This window comes from Micropterus salmoides, unplaced genomic scaffold (assembly GCF_014851395.1).
Source record: "Micropterus salmoides isolate LMB-PRFRI ecotype aquatic unplaced genomic scaffold, ASM1485139v1 Ms_hic_scaffold_3765, whole genome shotgun sequence".
In the NCBI taxonomy this organism is placed as follows: domain Eukaryota; kingdom Metazoa; phylum Chordata; class Actinopteri; order Centrarchiformes; family Centrarchidae; genus Micropterus; species Micropterus salmoides.
In genome coordinates this window covers 1-17,459 of record NW_024043112.1, presented here as the reverse complement: position 1 = coordinate 17,459, position 17,459 = coordinate 1, and the positions used below count along the sequence as shown (strand labels likewise).

At 39.3% G+C, this 17,459-nt stretch overlaps 1 protein-coding gene across 1 annotated transcript; it reads left to right on the top strand.

The window, feature by feature from the left end:
• Positions 1-529: 529 nt before the first annotated feature.
• Positions 530-16,489, top strand: LOC119884907 (RING finger protein 17-like; the record flags this gene model as incomplete). Its single annotated transcript, XM_038695190.1, has 18 exons — positions 530-596; positions 1,801-1,910; positions 2,516-2,613; positions 5,393-5,477; positions 5,574-5,663; positions 5,832-5,935; positions 6,163-6,352; positions 6,514-6,590; positions 6,879-6,953; positions 8,077-8,342; positions 8,468-8,557; positions 9,231-9,389; positions 9,712-9,883; positions 13,836-13,977; positions 14,995-15,182; positions 15,308-15,437; positions 15,809-15,971; positions 16,270-16,489. Coding segments are annotated over exons 1-18 (2,426 nt in total), but the record flags the coding sequence as incomplete, so codon positions are not given.
• Positions 16,490-17,459: the final 970 nt, after the last annotated feature.

Here is a 17,459-nt window from a genome sequence, read left to right as displayed (position 1 = left end):
CCCCTGAATTGTTGGTTTTTCCTCTTTTGGGCGAGTCCAACCTTAACTAGGGGGGTCAGACCCCCCCAATCCCCCGTAATTCGAACCAGGAGGCTTGGTCTCTTTTATCAGTTGTTTTTTTGTCAAGTTTGTATTTGTTAAACTTATTTAACAATTATTTTTAGCTATCCATTTTAACATCCCCGCGTACTTTCTGACTAGTTTTCATTCACTCTCCAAACCCCTGCCAAATGCTTCTATTGTGTCGAGATCTGGCTTTAAATAATGCCAACACATCAGGGTTTAGCATAGATTTAGTGGCTTAAAATAAACCCAAAATGTTTACTGTTGAGATGAGATGAAAATTGTTCGGTGATCAGACCTACAACAATTTGAAGGAACTATTAAAGGCAACCTAAACGGGAATAATAATTCATTATTAATTAAACTCCTTGGGCACTCAACGCACCTGCATGGTCACGTGACAAAGAAACCCGACTGCACGTTCGTGTTTGAGAGGAAGGAAAGCGTTTTGATCAAGACATTGAAGATGGACAGTGGGGGAAACCCCAGCGCGGCAATTTGCAGGTCGTGTGGAGAGGCGTTCATTTTGCCTGGTAAGATAGTTACATCTCCTTTCTTACAGTTTAATGCTCCAGTTATACCGTGTTTTATGGTAAATTGAGTTATCGTTAGCTAAAAGAAGTCGTCTGCTAGCTAGCAAGCAGGTGGCCGTAGCTAGCTAATGTAACAGGCAGGTGTGCTGACAGATCTTTGAACGTAATAAAATTGGTATAATTATCTATACACACACTTAAACATGTTAAAACATCTAATCATATAATCCACTGATTTTGAAATAACTTTGACTTTATATGCTGTTTTATTCTCCCAGGGTGTGGTAATTAGCATTAGCTTACCTAAATGGAGTGTGCTGAACCGAAGAGCCTGCAAATGTCGCGCCATCTCGACATAAGATATGTTTCGCTATTAAATATTTTAGTTGACCAAATAAAGTGCAACTTTGGTGTTCACTCAGTCTAATATGTCAACTTAGCAGAACTAGGTAGAGAAGTCCCTCAAAAATTTGAGTAACTGTCAGACAGATCATTAACATCAACTCCACCGCCAGGTCCTGCTTTGCTGAACTTTTCAAGTGGCTATTAGTATTAATATATATATATTTCATGTCTAGTGATTTGTAAAGTTTTCTGTCAGCCCAACAAATTATAGCAATATACATAGGCCTACATCTAAAAACAAGGCTGAACAAAGATAGGTAAAACTAACCTAAACTCTAAACACATACTGACATCATTGCTACAGTGCAGCCCTAATAATAACTGACATCTTGCTTTTAACTAATGGGTCCAACCTTCAGTGAAATATATATATTTTAATTATTCATAATTAAAACATCAAACTTTGTATTAACTTATGAACAAATTAGAACACAAGGAGTTGCTGTAGTAATTACAAATTATGCAACATGTGATTCATTTATGAAATAAAACACAGTTTGGTGAAGACACTTAAAGTCAAACAGTATTAATAATTAACAATTAGTTTGAAAATTAATAAACCTTATATTTGTGTACCACCTTTGACAGAATAGCAGCAAAATTAATTTTACATTATTTTAAATCATTTTCATTTAACAGTTGATGTAGAGCGGATGACAGCATCAACCCCCCTCATTTGTGCAGGAATCCTTAATGTTGGATTGCACTTTGCTTTTCTATTAAATGGGTAGAAGCAGTGGTCGTTCACTCTAACAGAAATGTGCATGATATCCCGAACTTGTCTTGTTTTCTTTTTCAGATGACGTTGAAGGCAATCTCCCTCGTGTGCTTTTATGTGGCCATATCTTCTGCACATCCTGTCTGCTGTCCATTCAGTATGACAGTGCGATTAAATGTCCAGAGTGTGAGGTAAAATTACCTACTTACTGTTGCAACTAGAGCATAGCATAACTCAAGTACTGAAGAAAGTAAATGTACGGTCAGGGTTCATTCATTTCCTGTTTCTCATAATTTGGGCAAAATTAGTCACACAGAGCTATCTTGTGAATTCTGGTCCTGTTTGCCTAATAATTTGGCTATTGTAACTAGATGATATTCATCATAAATTATTGGATGATCCATAAATTTATAGATGAGAAATTGTCAGATGAAGCATATAAATTTAACATTTTCACTGCACAACTAATCATGGCCCAGTGGTCAATTTTGTCCACAATGTAAGTGTTAAACTCACAGAACTTTAGAAGCAGCCTCTTGCAGCATGGCATTTTATCCAATTTTGTGATTGCAGTAATACCGGAAACAGTGTGGCAAGACATTCAACATGCCACATGGGCTGTGGTACAGTTATAAGGCTGCTGAAGCATTTCCTAATGCTTTAACCTATCCTGGTGTGCGATACCTTGGTTGGTAACCAGCCAGCCATTTGTTTAATCCGTCTGTTGAATTTGCATCAAGTTCAAGTAGTAGGATGACAAAACAATGATTAAAAATACAAAGCTCACTCTCTGCAGGTTGAGTCAGCCCTTCCTGAAGGTGGGGTGTATGGACTGCAGGAAGATAGCAGAATCATTGGCCTCATCTACACTGCTAAAATGAACAGGATGAAAAGGTAAAATGTCGTTCTGCACCACACTACTGACATACGTGAAGGCCTATCACAATAATTGGAACACAGTGTTTCCCCTGCCATTGTCGAAAACAACCTTGCTCTCCCTGAAAGAATGACAGAAATATATAATTAAGCTATTTTCCAAAAAAAGGGACGCGCGAGATCTAGCCCTTAACACACAGGGAATTTGTTTCTCACTCGTCACCTCAGAAGTTCAATTTATTTGAACTTTAGTCATGCAACGTTGTTCTGATGTCTACCGGAACTGCTTCTGACCTCTGTCAGTGTTTCAGTGTGGCCGGGCTGCGTTGTGGCTTTTCCACACTGACACCACACACTGTCATATCAAATGTCATAGTCAAACCACATCGGCAGATCCAAGACGCCAGCCCAGCTTATAGATTTCCTGGCTGTGGGGGCGGAGTCAGATTATCCGTGAAAAAAATAAAACGTGTAAAACGCGCTTGGTCAAGCTTTGTAAACAAGGATGGCCCTGCCCACGTGAGAGTAGCGTCGTCAGACCCACTTATACCCTGTGTTCAGCAGCATGTGGAGGCTATCAAGCAATAAACTATTTGATAGAGGACAATTCACAATACATATACTGCAACAACGAATTCATTCTGAATTGTACCATTTGAAATAGTATTATAATAGTAATATAATAGCGTATGTATCAGAATCAGAAATACTTTATTGATCCCCGAGAGGAAATTCTTTTGTCACAATTGCACACTTGTCAAAGGTAGATAGATAAAGGGTATATAAATATAATAGTATAAATATAGAAAAAAAAAGACAAATATAAAGGTGTGTGGGGATGTACAATATTTACATTATTAAGAATTATTATGGTGAACCAAAAAGGACTAGTGAATAAATAGCAGCAGAGAATATTGCACATTAATATTAAACAGGTCATATTGGACAGAAATAGATAGTGTCAGACACTTAAAGGGAGGAGTTAAAAAGTTTGATGGCCACAGGCAGGAATGACTTCCTGTGGCGCTCTGTGATGCATTTTGGGGGAATGAGTCTTGCACTGAAAGTGCTCCTGTGTTTGAGCAGCACGTCATGGAGTGGGTAGGACATTGTCCAAGATGACATGTAGGTTTGACAGCATCCTCCTCTCTGACACCACCGACAGAGTCCAGCTCCACCCCCACAAACGTCACTGGCCAGATCAGTTTGTTGAGTATGTTAGCGTCCGCTACCCTCAACCTGCTGGCCCAGCATGCAACAGCAAACATGATAGCACTGGCCACCACAGATTCATAAAACATCCTCAGCATCGTCCTGCAAGTGTTGAAGGACCTTAGCCTCCTCAGAAAATAGAGACGGCTTTGGCCCTTCCTGTAGAGGGGCTTGGCCCAGTCCAGTTTATTGTCCATGTGGACTCCCAGGTATTTGTACTTGTGAACTGTCCCCATAAATAATTACACATGCATTTGAATAGGCCACTCTATAGTGAATAAAATTTCAACATTTCAATAAGAAAATATTGAATTGTTGAAATTTTATTCACCACCACATGATTATACACTTTCTGATGACAAAAGTTGTTTAAATTGTAAAACACAGAATTCAGAAAGATTTTAAAAGAGAACACGGTATGTAGCAAAAATTAAAAAGAATCTTGCAAATATTTTGCAGTTTTTTTCAATTGCTCTGTGAAAGGGTGTACTTGAATTACTCTGGCTATTATGTTATCATTATATAAGTGTCTTAAATTGACTAATTTTGATTATTGTAATTATTTCATCCAACAAAAGTAGTTATTGTGACAGGCCTACATACATGCAGTTTAACAATTCTTTTGAACAACATGTGTAGGGATGGTGATCGTTTATTTTTATTGATATTTAAACCTTTATTGAGACTGCTTAATGATCCGATTCTGATATCGATACCACTATCGATACTTAACTATTATTTGGTGATGGTTATTTGGTAAGACCAGCCCCAACGGGCATGAGGTAGGCCTGCGCGATATGAGGAAAATATTCAATATGTAATAACATTGTTATATATTGAAATGAAATATGACTTGTGATAAATAAATGTATTTTCAAGTGTGCATATTAGCTGCCTGGTTGTTTTTAAATTATTTATAGGATTAGAATTTAATATTTTAAATAAACCTAAATGTTGTTTCTAGAGCAGCAACATTAATGTTTACAACAGCAAAGTCACTATATATAAACTCAATATCGGACATCACAAAAAGAATAAAAAATTCAGTCTGTGTCAGACCTTCCTCCTCCTCCTGCTGTTATTCACTGCCTGCAGGTAACGTTACCTGGTAAGTGAGTTTACAACAAGTGTAGCTGTCATCAACTCGAGTAGTTTGGAGCTAACTTAACCCTCACCGTCTCCACCGTGACGGTGCGGCGTCTCTCTCTGATGGCAGCTGTGTATGTAGGAGCCAACAGAGAGCAGCAGAGGCTGTAGCCTGATGATAAACAGCCCCGGGACCGTTTAATACCGCATTTCGGTGCCATCATTAGAAACATTAGTTTTCTTATCCATCACGTTTCAAGATAAATCAGATTTGACGCTCAAGACAGAACGGTACAGACCCACTAGCCTCGATAGCAGTATCAAAAAAGCTTGGATGTTATTGATTTTTGGGATTTGAGCAATGTTGGAACCGGATCCTTTTAGAACCAGGTCTTGATCCCCATCCCTAAACATGTCTTTCTTGTATAATCCAGTTGTTGTCATACATTTTTAAAAGAGAATTGGACATTACTGTGATAACCGCTTTCGTCTCCTGAAGTCTCCGATGTGACAGGTCAAAGAATCGCAGAAGGAACAAATCACCGTCCACAGACATTACAGCCAAAAACGAGGATATGGAGCAGGTATGGGGGGGGGAGGGGGTGTAGTGGCTAAAGAGTTACAGTAAACATACATTATTCAGATTAAAAAGATTAAAATTCTGGTTATGTTTTATTCAGCCAGTTGATATTGAGAAGATTGAGAGGGCGGTGGATGAGGCGTTGGTCCATGCTGCAAAAAATCTTACCCTTCTGGAACACATACATGAGGTAAAAGCTGCACTGGATCCAAAAAACTGCAAACACCTTGCAGAACAAAATTGTCGACATTATGTATTTCCTAAAAGGAAATCATCACTTAAAAAAAATCAGAAAATTTAAAACTTTTTTTGGGTGAGTTTGATGCTGGAGTGTTCTGTGTTTGTCTCATCTGTGCAGACTTTGACGACTGGTCTGGCAGAACAGGTGAAGAGAGAGCAAGCTCGACTGGAGCTAGAGATCAAGCAAGCTGTAGAGAAGGCTGCGCATGCTATTCAAAAGTGGTATGGGCATAAACTGCCAAAAATGTAGTTAAAATAGTAAAGGCTGTATAATAAGATCCCATGTTCTTTTATTGAAACCAATGATTGAACACTGGTCTTTTTCTTTTCAGATTGTTTTGTTCTTCTGAAAATCAAACGGGCCAGTATCAGTCTAGTAATAATGTTTTCCGGAGATTGTTTGTAAAGCGACATTAATCTGAATATTCTGTAAATTTTTTTGTCAATAGGAAGGATGTGCAGTTAAGTCAGCTGACAAAACTGGAGGCACGATTCTCCTCCAGCCAAGCGGAGGTGAGCTCTATCCAGGAGAGGATTAAGGCCCTTGAAATTGCCATGCAGATGGCCAGAGAAGTTCGCCGTGTCCCCTTCCTGGAGCAGTACTGCACCCTGGATAATGTATGTAACCGATACTTACTAGTGAGTACCTAATGCACGGTCAGATAAAATAAAACTGAGGACATTCTGCTGAACTCTGGCTATTTTCCAACAATTTACACCTTGAAAGTATACAGTCAGGCAAAATGGTTAAAAATACAGTGGCTGGTGTATTTTGCTGCGTGTTTGTGTGTGGGTGACAGGTTCTAGAGACGTTGCAGGCTCCTGTGGATAACCAGTCCTTCGATATGAAATGCATTACTATGGGCTCTGGAATGAGGTTTGTGACTTTAAGCCTCAAGTTTGTTTGCGGTGTTTGTTAGATAGCTATATAGTTTTTGTTTCTCTGTCGGCTACTGTAGCAGGTAACAACTTGTGTTTTAAATTTCAACAAATCTGCCAAAATAGAAACATTTGAAATATTCATGTACTGAACCACTGTTCATTTTCCCTTCCCTGTATTATTGTGCTGTAATTGTATGAAGCATGGGAACCTCACAAACATTAGTGATGGGCTTTGACTTACACTATTGATTTTGAATTTGGGGTATGCATGTTTGTATTGTAGCTGTGTTTACCAGTCAGAAGGTCTGAACCAGAGTCTGTCATTGTCTCTGAAGATGGAAGTCGGTGTCCCAAAGCAGTGAGTCCCTAAATATATTCCAATATGTCATGTGGATTTATTAGTTGAAATTGCAAAAAGCCTCTTCATTCTTTAATGTTTCTGTATCTGTCTTTACCATAGTAAACAGGCATGGCCATGAGGAGAGTTTAGCTCATTTGTGCTACTTGTTTTGTACCATATCTGCTACTATTAGGTTTAAGTAGGGCTGCATTATCATTATCCAAGCTCACACCGGGGCTCTCGCATATGCCTCTAAAACAGATAAGCCTACGTGCAATCAGTGTCACTTTTCATCAACCAAACAATCACAGCCTGGATGGGGCGGGACATTAAAAAAAAGTTTGACGTGCTACAGCAAACTTTACAATGTTGAACAATATGAATATTAACAAATTAGAGACTGATGTAGAGCCTTTTTCTTGCAAGGATTTAATGAATAAAAACAACCCACAGAAATGAAACAGCTGTAACTGGATTTAATATTCAAATATACTATACAAACAGTATACTGTTAACTGAACATTATACTCTTTATTTAATGTTATAATATTATACTAATACACTCATACTAGTTCCTCCTCCAGGTTGTGGATAGTGTCTCTGCAGTGGACAGTTGTATATTGAGCCGATGCCAGTGTGGCAATATTTGCTGCCTCTAGCCGCCTCCGTAGAACAACACGCTCCCCTTGTTCTGTTTTACATAATTTTTACTAGTTATTGTTATAAACATTGTTTAACTTTGTTCAAGTTGAGAAATGCACATTTTAAAATGTCAGAATCTTGTGCATTTTCCTTGATATTGTACCATTTGTTCAATTATAAACGAGTCACAAATCGCAATATTGTCCACAATAATCGCAATATGACCTTTTCTCCAAATCGTGCAGCCCTAGGTTTAAGTATATTTTAAGTTGATTATGTTATGTCAAAACATTGATGAGCAGGAAAATACTACACCCAATACACGTAGTACACTCCCCTGTAATTGCTTCAAATCTTGAAATTTTGCATCTGCTGCCCATTGTGTTAAGTTACATACATACAATTTATTTAATTGGATTACATTTTTCTTGTTTATATGGCTCTCAACTCATGTGGCATTTGTGTTTTAAAACCAAGTGCTCGCTCTGTTCCCTATTAGATTGTCAGAATCTCCACCCAAAGGCCACCAGCTGGGCAACTCAAACATAAAGTCTTTCTGGGAAGATGTAGAGGGAAGCAACAGCAACGAGCTCCCGACGCCACAAAAACAGGGCCGGGAAATCCCGGGAGCTAACAGGTCATCGTTGCAAGGCTCCTCTCCAAGCCCAAGACCTCGTCGCAACCTTTCTCGCCACAGCTCGGCCTCAGACCTCGGAACTCAAGATGTAATTATTGAGGAACTATTTGATGAGGGACAGAAGCACCGTGAGTGTGTTGCTTTGATTTCAATTAGATAATGTCAGATCCGGTCAGAACATGAAATTGCTTATGAAGGAGGCAGAAGAGAAGCCTAAATCTGTTTTTGTGATATGCTTTGTATCCTTCTGCAGCTCCCCCACCCACGGGCCCTGAGCTGGCTAACGACAAGTCGAGAATCCACACGAAAAGGAAAAATATCTTGTCTGCCAATAAGAGAAATGGTAGTTGTATAGTTATAAGACTTTTTGAAGATAAAACATAATTGATTAATCGCATGTAGGCAGATACAATGTCTATGAAATCTTCAAAATGTGTTGTCACAGGTAAATAACAATACAGTCTTCAAGACTGGTAGATAATATGCAGTACATATAACCAACTGATCTGTGTAGCAAATTTTGTGCCATTTTCAACTTCAAATCTTCTCTCATGACGTTTTGTGACACTGTTAATTTTGACAACTGAACCGATTTAATCTTTCTTGTCCATTTCTAATATAAAAAAGTCAGTGGACACCTTCAACTAGTAGGAAATTTAATTTATCCATGGCGGCAAAATGAACAGAAAACACTTACACACACTATAGACAGATGGGTGGAAAATTGATGGCCCAGCTACTGTACAGCCAGGCAATGAACAACCCATAATACAACACTTCATGGTCACTTTGTAACCCTCCATTCTCTATCCTCTCCATCTCTGAAAACTACTATCTCATTGTCCTTATTTTCCTCTTCATCATCTCTCTCTTCCTCTTCTCCTGCCTTCTACCCTTCTTCTCTTTGTCTGTCATCCATCCGTTTTCCTATTTTCTCATCCTCTTTCTCTCACACCTCTCATCCCTTAATTTCTGCTGCCCCTACTACCTTCCTTCTCCTTGCTTCTCTCTCCTAGTCCCCCAGTGGGTGGTGGTAACCCACATTGTGAATCCAAGTCACTTCTACATCCGCTATGTGGCCGAGAAGAGGGCAAGCGAGATGTTGTCTAAGAAGATCAACTCCTTCTGCTCCAGAGATAGCTGTCGTTTTACTTCCAGTGACACAATGGAGACCGGTGTGTGTGTGTGTGTGTGTGTGTGTTGTAGTTTTTTACTTTCAGTTTAAGTGTATTCTGCATAGCAATGAAAGTTAATGTTATTGTTGAATGTAATGGTTAAAGTGTTCACCAAATTGATGTTTAGCAAATTAGCCAAAAGTTGATCAGGTTCATTAGGGCTGCGCCTGCCAATGAATTCATTAGTTGGTCAGTGTGCTCTTAATTGAATACGAATTCCATTGTAATATTGAGAATGCATCGCACAATCACTCATCCTCTCAGAGTGGTGTGAAACATATTTGCCATGTGATTCAGCCATCGTTTTTTTGCTCCTCTCCAGGCTCCATGATCTTTGTTACGTGGAAAGACGGTCTTTGGTGCCGGGCCCGTGTGGTTCAAGTCTTGCAGAAAGGATATGTGGAGGCTGTGCAAACCTGCCTAGTCACCCAGCTGGCCAATTTACGTGTCTTCTTGCTTGACTATGGCTTCACCAAAAGCCTCACCATAGAGAGGTATACACACACAAATGTGCAGAAGGCATACATATCAGTGTCTCCCACAGGTTTAAAATGGAGCCTTGCTGCTGAGCCAAGGACAGAAGCAAATTCATAGTGATAAATTTGACCTCTCCCCTTAGGAAAAACTAGGTGGTCCCAGAAACAAAATGCTACCTAGCACTGCAATCCATACTGCTACATCTGCCATCACTGCCTACTTCCCAGAAACAGCAGTTAACAATTGTTTTTGCGCTTCCTCTGTTATCCATGCACAGGTCTACTTGTGTTTTAAACATCTAGACCTGAATGGATGTATCTGTTTTAACTGTCTGTACCGAGTAACTAATCGTATCATGTTATTAGAATATTTCAGCAAAGTATTTCAGCATGGACCCAGTTTGAAGAAGTTATTCCACCAGTGTATTTTGGCTGGGTTTGTTGTTGATGCTTATTTCATCTGATGAGTTGCACATAACACATACAGGGTTTGTATGGTCATGAAAAACCTGAAAAAGTTATGGAATTTGAAAATGGCCTGTAGAAGTTTTGGACAAATAAACGAATATTGAATATTTTGGAAAAGTCCTGGGAATTTGCTTTACAAATACCTGTATAATAGAGTATATGTGGTTCAATTAAGATCGACTGAGAAAAATCTATATTGTTTGGGCAGATCAGTCACATCATCATTTTATGGATGTAGCACGGCCATTCTTAGGTTTTGCGAGCACCGGTGGATTGAGAATGTCAGTGTGTCAGAACATCGAGATGGTAGGGCAAGGTGAACTACCAAATCCAAAAGTGAAGTCATTTGAGGAGGTGAAGATCCGTTGTGCTGATCCTCTTTTTACATTGAGAGTGGGGATAATTAACAGCATTGCCAGAGAAATCAACCCCTTCCTTACCATGTATCAAGCGGACCAACCAATACTGCCCTTCTTCTCTGAGGACTTGCACAAACTGATTAAAGGTAAGGATAAACATATTTATGATGGAATTGCTAATTGTAGTCATTAGAAACACACAAATAAATCAAGTGTGGCTATTTCCTTTTTTTCCCATTTTATGGTTCCAGATTCAGAGCAAAATGTGAAAGTATAACAGGTTAATGAAACATCATAAAGCTACCATTGATGATGGTGCATTGCTGTCTGTCACGTATATAGTTTTTGTTTTCATTTTTACATAATTTCTGTAAGAGCAATTAGTAACGGGCAGGCATAAAGAGTGAATGGAATCTTACATAACGCATGTATTTATCTTTAAATGACTAAAATAAAATGGATGATTATTTAATGCACATAATAGAATCAGCATACATCACTGTAGTTTGTATGACCTAAACTATGAATGTGTAATATTCACTCATTTGGTGTGTTTAACTAAAAGACACACTTGTAAATTTATAAATTAAGGGTGATCAAACTTACTTTTTAATTGTTTACAGGGGTCATGAGATGATGTCTGAAAAGAAAGCATCTGCTGAAAGAGGCCACATCCACACTGAAGCTCCTCCATGTACTTTTTCAGGACAGCAGTCCGCACAAGGATATTTTTCAGACTGATATTGTATTTGCAGCCGAAGCCACCCTCAGCTGAATGCAAAACACTTCAGAGACTAGAGATTAAGATGGACTACAAGAAACTCTTGATCACACTCCTTGAGAAGTTGCTAAAAAAAAAAGGCTCCAGTGCATGACATTAGTGTGAAGCATGCAGTGGCTCAACCCAAGATGCATGGTTCAATCTAAGGAGCTATCCGTAAGTCAAATGAAAACAACGTTGAACGTACTTGTTAATGCTAAACACAGTTAAGACAATGTGTGATGATACCCTCAGGGAGTTTAGTGCTTTGGCTGCTCTTTAAATTTGGGGAATATGACCACAAAACAGATCGAGTAGACACCTTGCTTTATGAAACAATTGGAACAGATCATTATTTTCCAGTGTGATGGATGGATGTGGTGAAGATTCTGCTTGTTTTGTCTCATGGCCAAACCGGTGTGTCGAAAGGATTTTCCATTTACAAAGAATTGATTGAGGAGAATCAGAAAGAGAGGTCTGTGGTGGGCAAGAGGCTCACTGTCCTTGTCTATTCTGTTGGGCGCATAACCATGGTACATATCACAAAAGATCTGCTTCTTTCAGCTGTGGGAGCCAAGCTTAAGCACTACTTGGATGAAGAAAAGAGAAAGAAATAACAGCAATCTCTTAATCAGCAATCTCTCAACTTAAAGAGGAAGGCCCTCACAGATGAGCTAGATTTGAAAAGAAGAGGGCTAGGATAGGAGGCTTATATATGTGCCCTTGAGAATTCTGCAGATGAATACACTGAAAAGGAAAGAAGCTACAAGCAAACTGACCTTCATCACCAAATCTAACAGTTTCTGCCGAACTGCAAAAGAAAAGAAATCTCTGCTGATGAAAGGCATATTGACGAGGAGCTTGCAGAAATGAAAAGTGAACTGTGTGGATTGTTTTTGTGGCATTCAAACACAGGGAAGGTTATCTTCTGTTAAGGCCCAGTTATGTTAATGGTAAATAGGAGGCAGAATTGGTTTCTATAAGAATCTTGTATTCCAAAAGACTGGACACTTTTTTTGTTTATTTTTCATTTCGTTATTTGTTGTTATTGTATACCGTTTCCTCTTAGTCATTTATGATAATTAAGGCTAAACATGGAGTCTTTAGGGTTTGCCACATTTTTTTTTTCTGTTAACATCTTACTGGTCAGGGTTTTCCCTGCATAAAGAAATTTTTGCCACTTCACTTGTTGCCTGTAGTACCCTCCCCTGTAGTTGATGTTGCCCCAGTCACAGTCTCCGCAGGGAGATTGGGATTGTGTGCCTTTCTTGCGGTCATGTGAATAGTTGCTTGTCAAAGTCACTTTTAGGGGACCAATCACAGCCTGGAGTAGGCGGGACAATAAAAAAGGTTGAGGCACTACAGCAAACTTTAGAAACGTTGAACTCATTCTTTATGCATGGTTTTTATCATTGACAATTGTACTTTGCATAAACAAGAGATTAAAACAACCCACAAAAATGGAAATGCTGTTTTGTCCAATTGGAATTAATATTAGGCTTCTAGTGGTAAGCTGTATAGTAGCCTGTACTATTATCTGAAATTATCATGAACAAACTTAACATTAGCCCTAATCAAACCTTAACCACAGTGGTGTAGGCTAATATTAGAAAATGGTTTTATGAGTGAAACAGCTCAATTAATAAACTTATCTACAGGCAGATTATTCAAATAAAGTGTAACCTGTAAATATATTATCATACTAACATTATAATTTCTGTAATATTTATTAATACTTTAATACTAATACTTTTACTCCTCCAGGTTGTGGATATATTTTGTTTATGAAATGGTCTGAAATAATAAGAAAATGCATAGATTTAGGTCATAAGGTAACGCATTGCCTTTACTGTATGTGTACAGATCATGATTACTGTCGTGCGAGGTCACCCCCCCCCCCCCCCCCCCCCCCCCCCAAGGCCTGTTCTGAGCCAGTAAACACACTGCTGGTATGTCAGCATCACTCAAATGAATGTTTTGGTTTCAAACCACATAGCTTGTCATTCATTTTAGGATAAAATGTGGTAAATTTTGACATGGATTTTATTATTTTTCATCTGTACCTGACATTGCAGAGAATGTACAGTTGTTAAAATTGACCTCAAAGGCATGGAAAAGTCATGGAAATGTATTGGTAAAAATGAAAGTCTTTTCTTTATGTTTTGTAATAAAGGTTAATGTGAATTTACAAATGCCAGAATTTTGTTTTTAATGCATTTTGGAAAATATCTCAATTCTGAAACTAAGGTTTGAAGTATGTACAGCATAAATGCTTAACAGACCCATTTTGAATGTCTTGATTGTGAAGTATTTCTTTTAGTTATTCAGTTGAATGCTGTACATTGTTGTTCTATGATATCCTCTTCTCTGACCCCTTTTACAGTGAGGAAGGGACTACTGAGTCTTTACTGAAGGCTGTGAACAACCACCTGAGGAAGGTGGGTGAGGCAGTGAAAGTGGAACTGGGTCGTTTTGTTCCACAGGCCATCAGATGTTCACTCAAGGACCTGGTCCCGTATGACCTGGTAAGACCACTAAGATTTAAACAGATACAGTATTTGTTATGTTGATGACATTGATGTTGATACCGGGAGACAGAAAAGACCAGTGTGAGCTTGTTTACCTCACCAACCACAGCAATACTGTAAAGGTTGCACAGAAAGGAAAACAATTATATCATAGCCAACCAATGTCCACCTTCCTCTAGCAACAGTAGAACTGGTGTTGTAGATAAACAGAAATAAGACTGAGAAAGGCGGAAGGTACCTACAGTACTTTTTTTTTTTTTTTTTTAACCTTTATTAGCCAGGTTTGTCCCATTAAGAACATCGGGTCAAATCCGCTAGGATTTTGTTCAGCAGCGGGGGCAGGCCAAATCCCTAGTTTTTAAATTCAAGGATAAGATGTGAATATTTTTAATATATGATAATGTTTCTAGAGCAGCATCATTAAAGTTTGCAACAGTAAAGTCACTGTGTAAACTGAAATGAAGAACTAAGACATCAGTCCGTACCAGTCCTTCCTCCTGTCCTCCACCTCCTTTCTCTGATTTTATTCTCTGTTTGCAGGTAACATTACCTGGTAGAGAGGAGGGCTGGTTTGTCTCATTTAGCAGCTATGTTTACAACAACCTGCCAAATTGTAAGCTAAGTGGCAAACAAAGCAAAACAGTTAGACTCAAGGCGGCTTTTAATTTAGCTTGTTTGCAATATTTGGCTAATCGCCAACCTAACGGGCTTGTGTAAAACAGAGAATGAGCGACGGTGGATAGAGCAGATTAAATGTAGGTAGAAAAAATGTGGAATTACTTCTTCATCACATGACATCTATTCAAATTCGGAAAGAGGCGGCAACAATTATTTTGTCAGCTTTTCCAAAAATGTACAAGATGATCAGAATGGAATTTCTTTTACAGTCAGGGTTAATGTGTCTACTTTTGTGGTTAATTTGTATTGTGAAATGTAATGTTTTTTGTTAATTTATGTTGTTTGCAAACAGCAGTAGTATTAGTAGGTGTGTTTACTTTGTGTGTGTCTTTTCAGACAAAGGGCTGGAGCAAAGAGGCACAGGTTGAGTTCCACAATGTGGTTGGTTCTGCAGCAGTGGAGATGCGGCCTTTGGGTCACGACAGAGACCTTTTATTGGTGGACCTGAGAAAAGCTCCCATGGACCAATCAAGTGATGTGCCCATCTCTGTCAGAGAGTACCTTGTTTTCATTGAAGTGGCCAGGTACGTATGTGCAAATTACCAGGAAAAATTCAAATAAGGAAATTACTTATTTGATGTCATTGAATATTGAATCAAGAGTCAAATCGTAGTGGCCTAACTTTGGCTGTTCTCCCCCATAAAAAAAGGTTTTATTCTCCTGTGACGTTGGGAACGAAGACCCTGCTGTTTTACCCTCCTGTCTATCCCAAGATCAACACAGAAGCCAATGCCGTGGTGTCCCACATCAACAACCCTGCTGACTTCTACATCCAGCTGGTGCTAATTATACACATAAATGAACACATATGCACTCTATTTCAGGGGTGTGATGAGATCTCGTGCCACAAGGTCAATATATACATCCAAAAACTGATGCATGAACGTCGTTTAGGGCTGTTGACCTTTTTAAATACTGACACAGAACACACAGGCAGGCAGGGTAATCAGGCATAGGTGAGACCCGTCAGGGCAGGCATCTCGTGAACCCAATATCGTGTCCTTCCTGTGAGCTAAGCGTCTTGTCACACCCCTACTCTGTAAATATCTGACATAACAAAAGCCATCTTTGCTCTATTGCAACTATCTTTTTTTTGGTCTATTTTTTTATTTCACTATCTTTTTACTTTGTTTGTCCCCTCCAAAACCAGGTTGATAACATGGAGTACTTGCTGCTCTCAGCCAAGCTTCAGGATTGTTACAATGAGAGTACAGTGGCTGCAGAAGATGACCTCTGTATCTACTGCCCTGTAATCGGACAGGCCTGTGTTGCCCGCTACGATGACAAGTATTGGTACAGAGCTCAGATTATAGGTAAGGGTGTGTTTAGTTTGAATAAATGTCTGCGGGTACTGCGTATAAGTGTAATCTCATAGTGATTCAACCTATATTCAGACATTGCGGCTGTTTTATAACTCTACTGGTGTTCCAGAGTGCCTCTCATGTCAAAAATCTGAGGTTTTCAAACTTCTGAATTGAATTTGCTCTATACGTTAACTATTTGTCTGCTGTGGATGACTTCTACTGCTACCCGGAATTTACCCGACATGGAGTACACTAAAGTAAGTGTGTGTGTGTGTGTGTGTGTGTGTGTGTGTGTGTGTGTGTGTAGGTCATCCAGGGGGCAGAAAAGTGGAAGTGCGTTATGTAGACTTTGGCAATAAAAACATCTTGTCAGTCAGCGACTTGAGGAAGATCAAGGATGAGTTCTTTGCCCTTCCTTCCAAGGTGAGAACAAAGCATTTGCTTGATCAACTGATTTTCTTATACTTTTGTGTAGGGTTGGGTACCAAAATCCCATGTCAATGTGGAACCGGTTCCACGGATGACTGGTATCTACCGGACCTAATTAGAATGCAAATTTCTGTAACTATTTTCCTTCTGGTGCGCCAAAGCGTCGTCACTATACTAAGAAAAGCCAATCAGATGATGCAGTACTCGCCAGACAGTTTTTCAACGGCAGGTAAGATAGTTTCACTACGCAGTCTGAGCAGTTTTCAGTGCTAGCTAGCACCAAAATCCTTATCAGACAGGAAGCGATTGATGCGGCCAGTTTATCATTTACAATGAGAGTTGAGCAACAATCAGACAAGTGTAGCAACAAACAGGAGATATCGTGAAGCTGTTGCTGTCCTGCTCATCTCACCACCCGCTACCAGAGTTTAATTGTCTTCACCCGCAGGCAGAGAGAGAGACGGATCCTTCAGTGTTAGTTTCCAGATGCAAAGAGAGGCGCCACCCAATCAGCTTATCCTTGTGTGCATGATGTTGCCTTGTTTAGGCTACTTTGCGACGACTCCCAGTCTGGTTTCACAGTCTCTTTGTACTGCTGTGTTACTTTCAGTAACTGTTCCACTTTGGTGTGGTTATTCACCGTCTTTAGCCAAATCTTCTGCAACTGCGGAATAGACCATCTGCTTCATGTTTACATCAGCTTGCGCATGCCCAGTGTATGTGAACAGCCACTATATGTGTGTTTTCAGTCGTTTTAATATAGACAGAGATCAACTCTGATATGCAGCTAAAACGCTGCTGTGGACGGAGAAGATCGTATTGTTATAAAACTGTTTAAAAAACTGTAGTAGTGTGGATGTAGCCTCACATTACCCCACTCCTCTCTCTACTTCTCTCATGTAAACCCTCCAGTTTTTCCGTTCTCACCCGGTATCCTCCCGTCAAATGTTTCCCTGTAAATCTTCCGTATTTTTAACCTTAATAAAATCAAATAAAAACCTGCTGGCTGTATTTAAAGTGTTTGCCACGCTCTCCTCTGTTAAAACCAGTGTATTAATATGTAAAGAT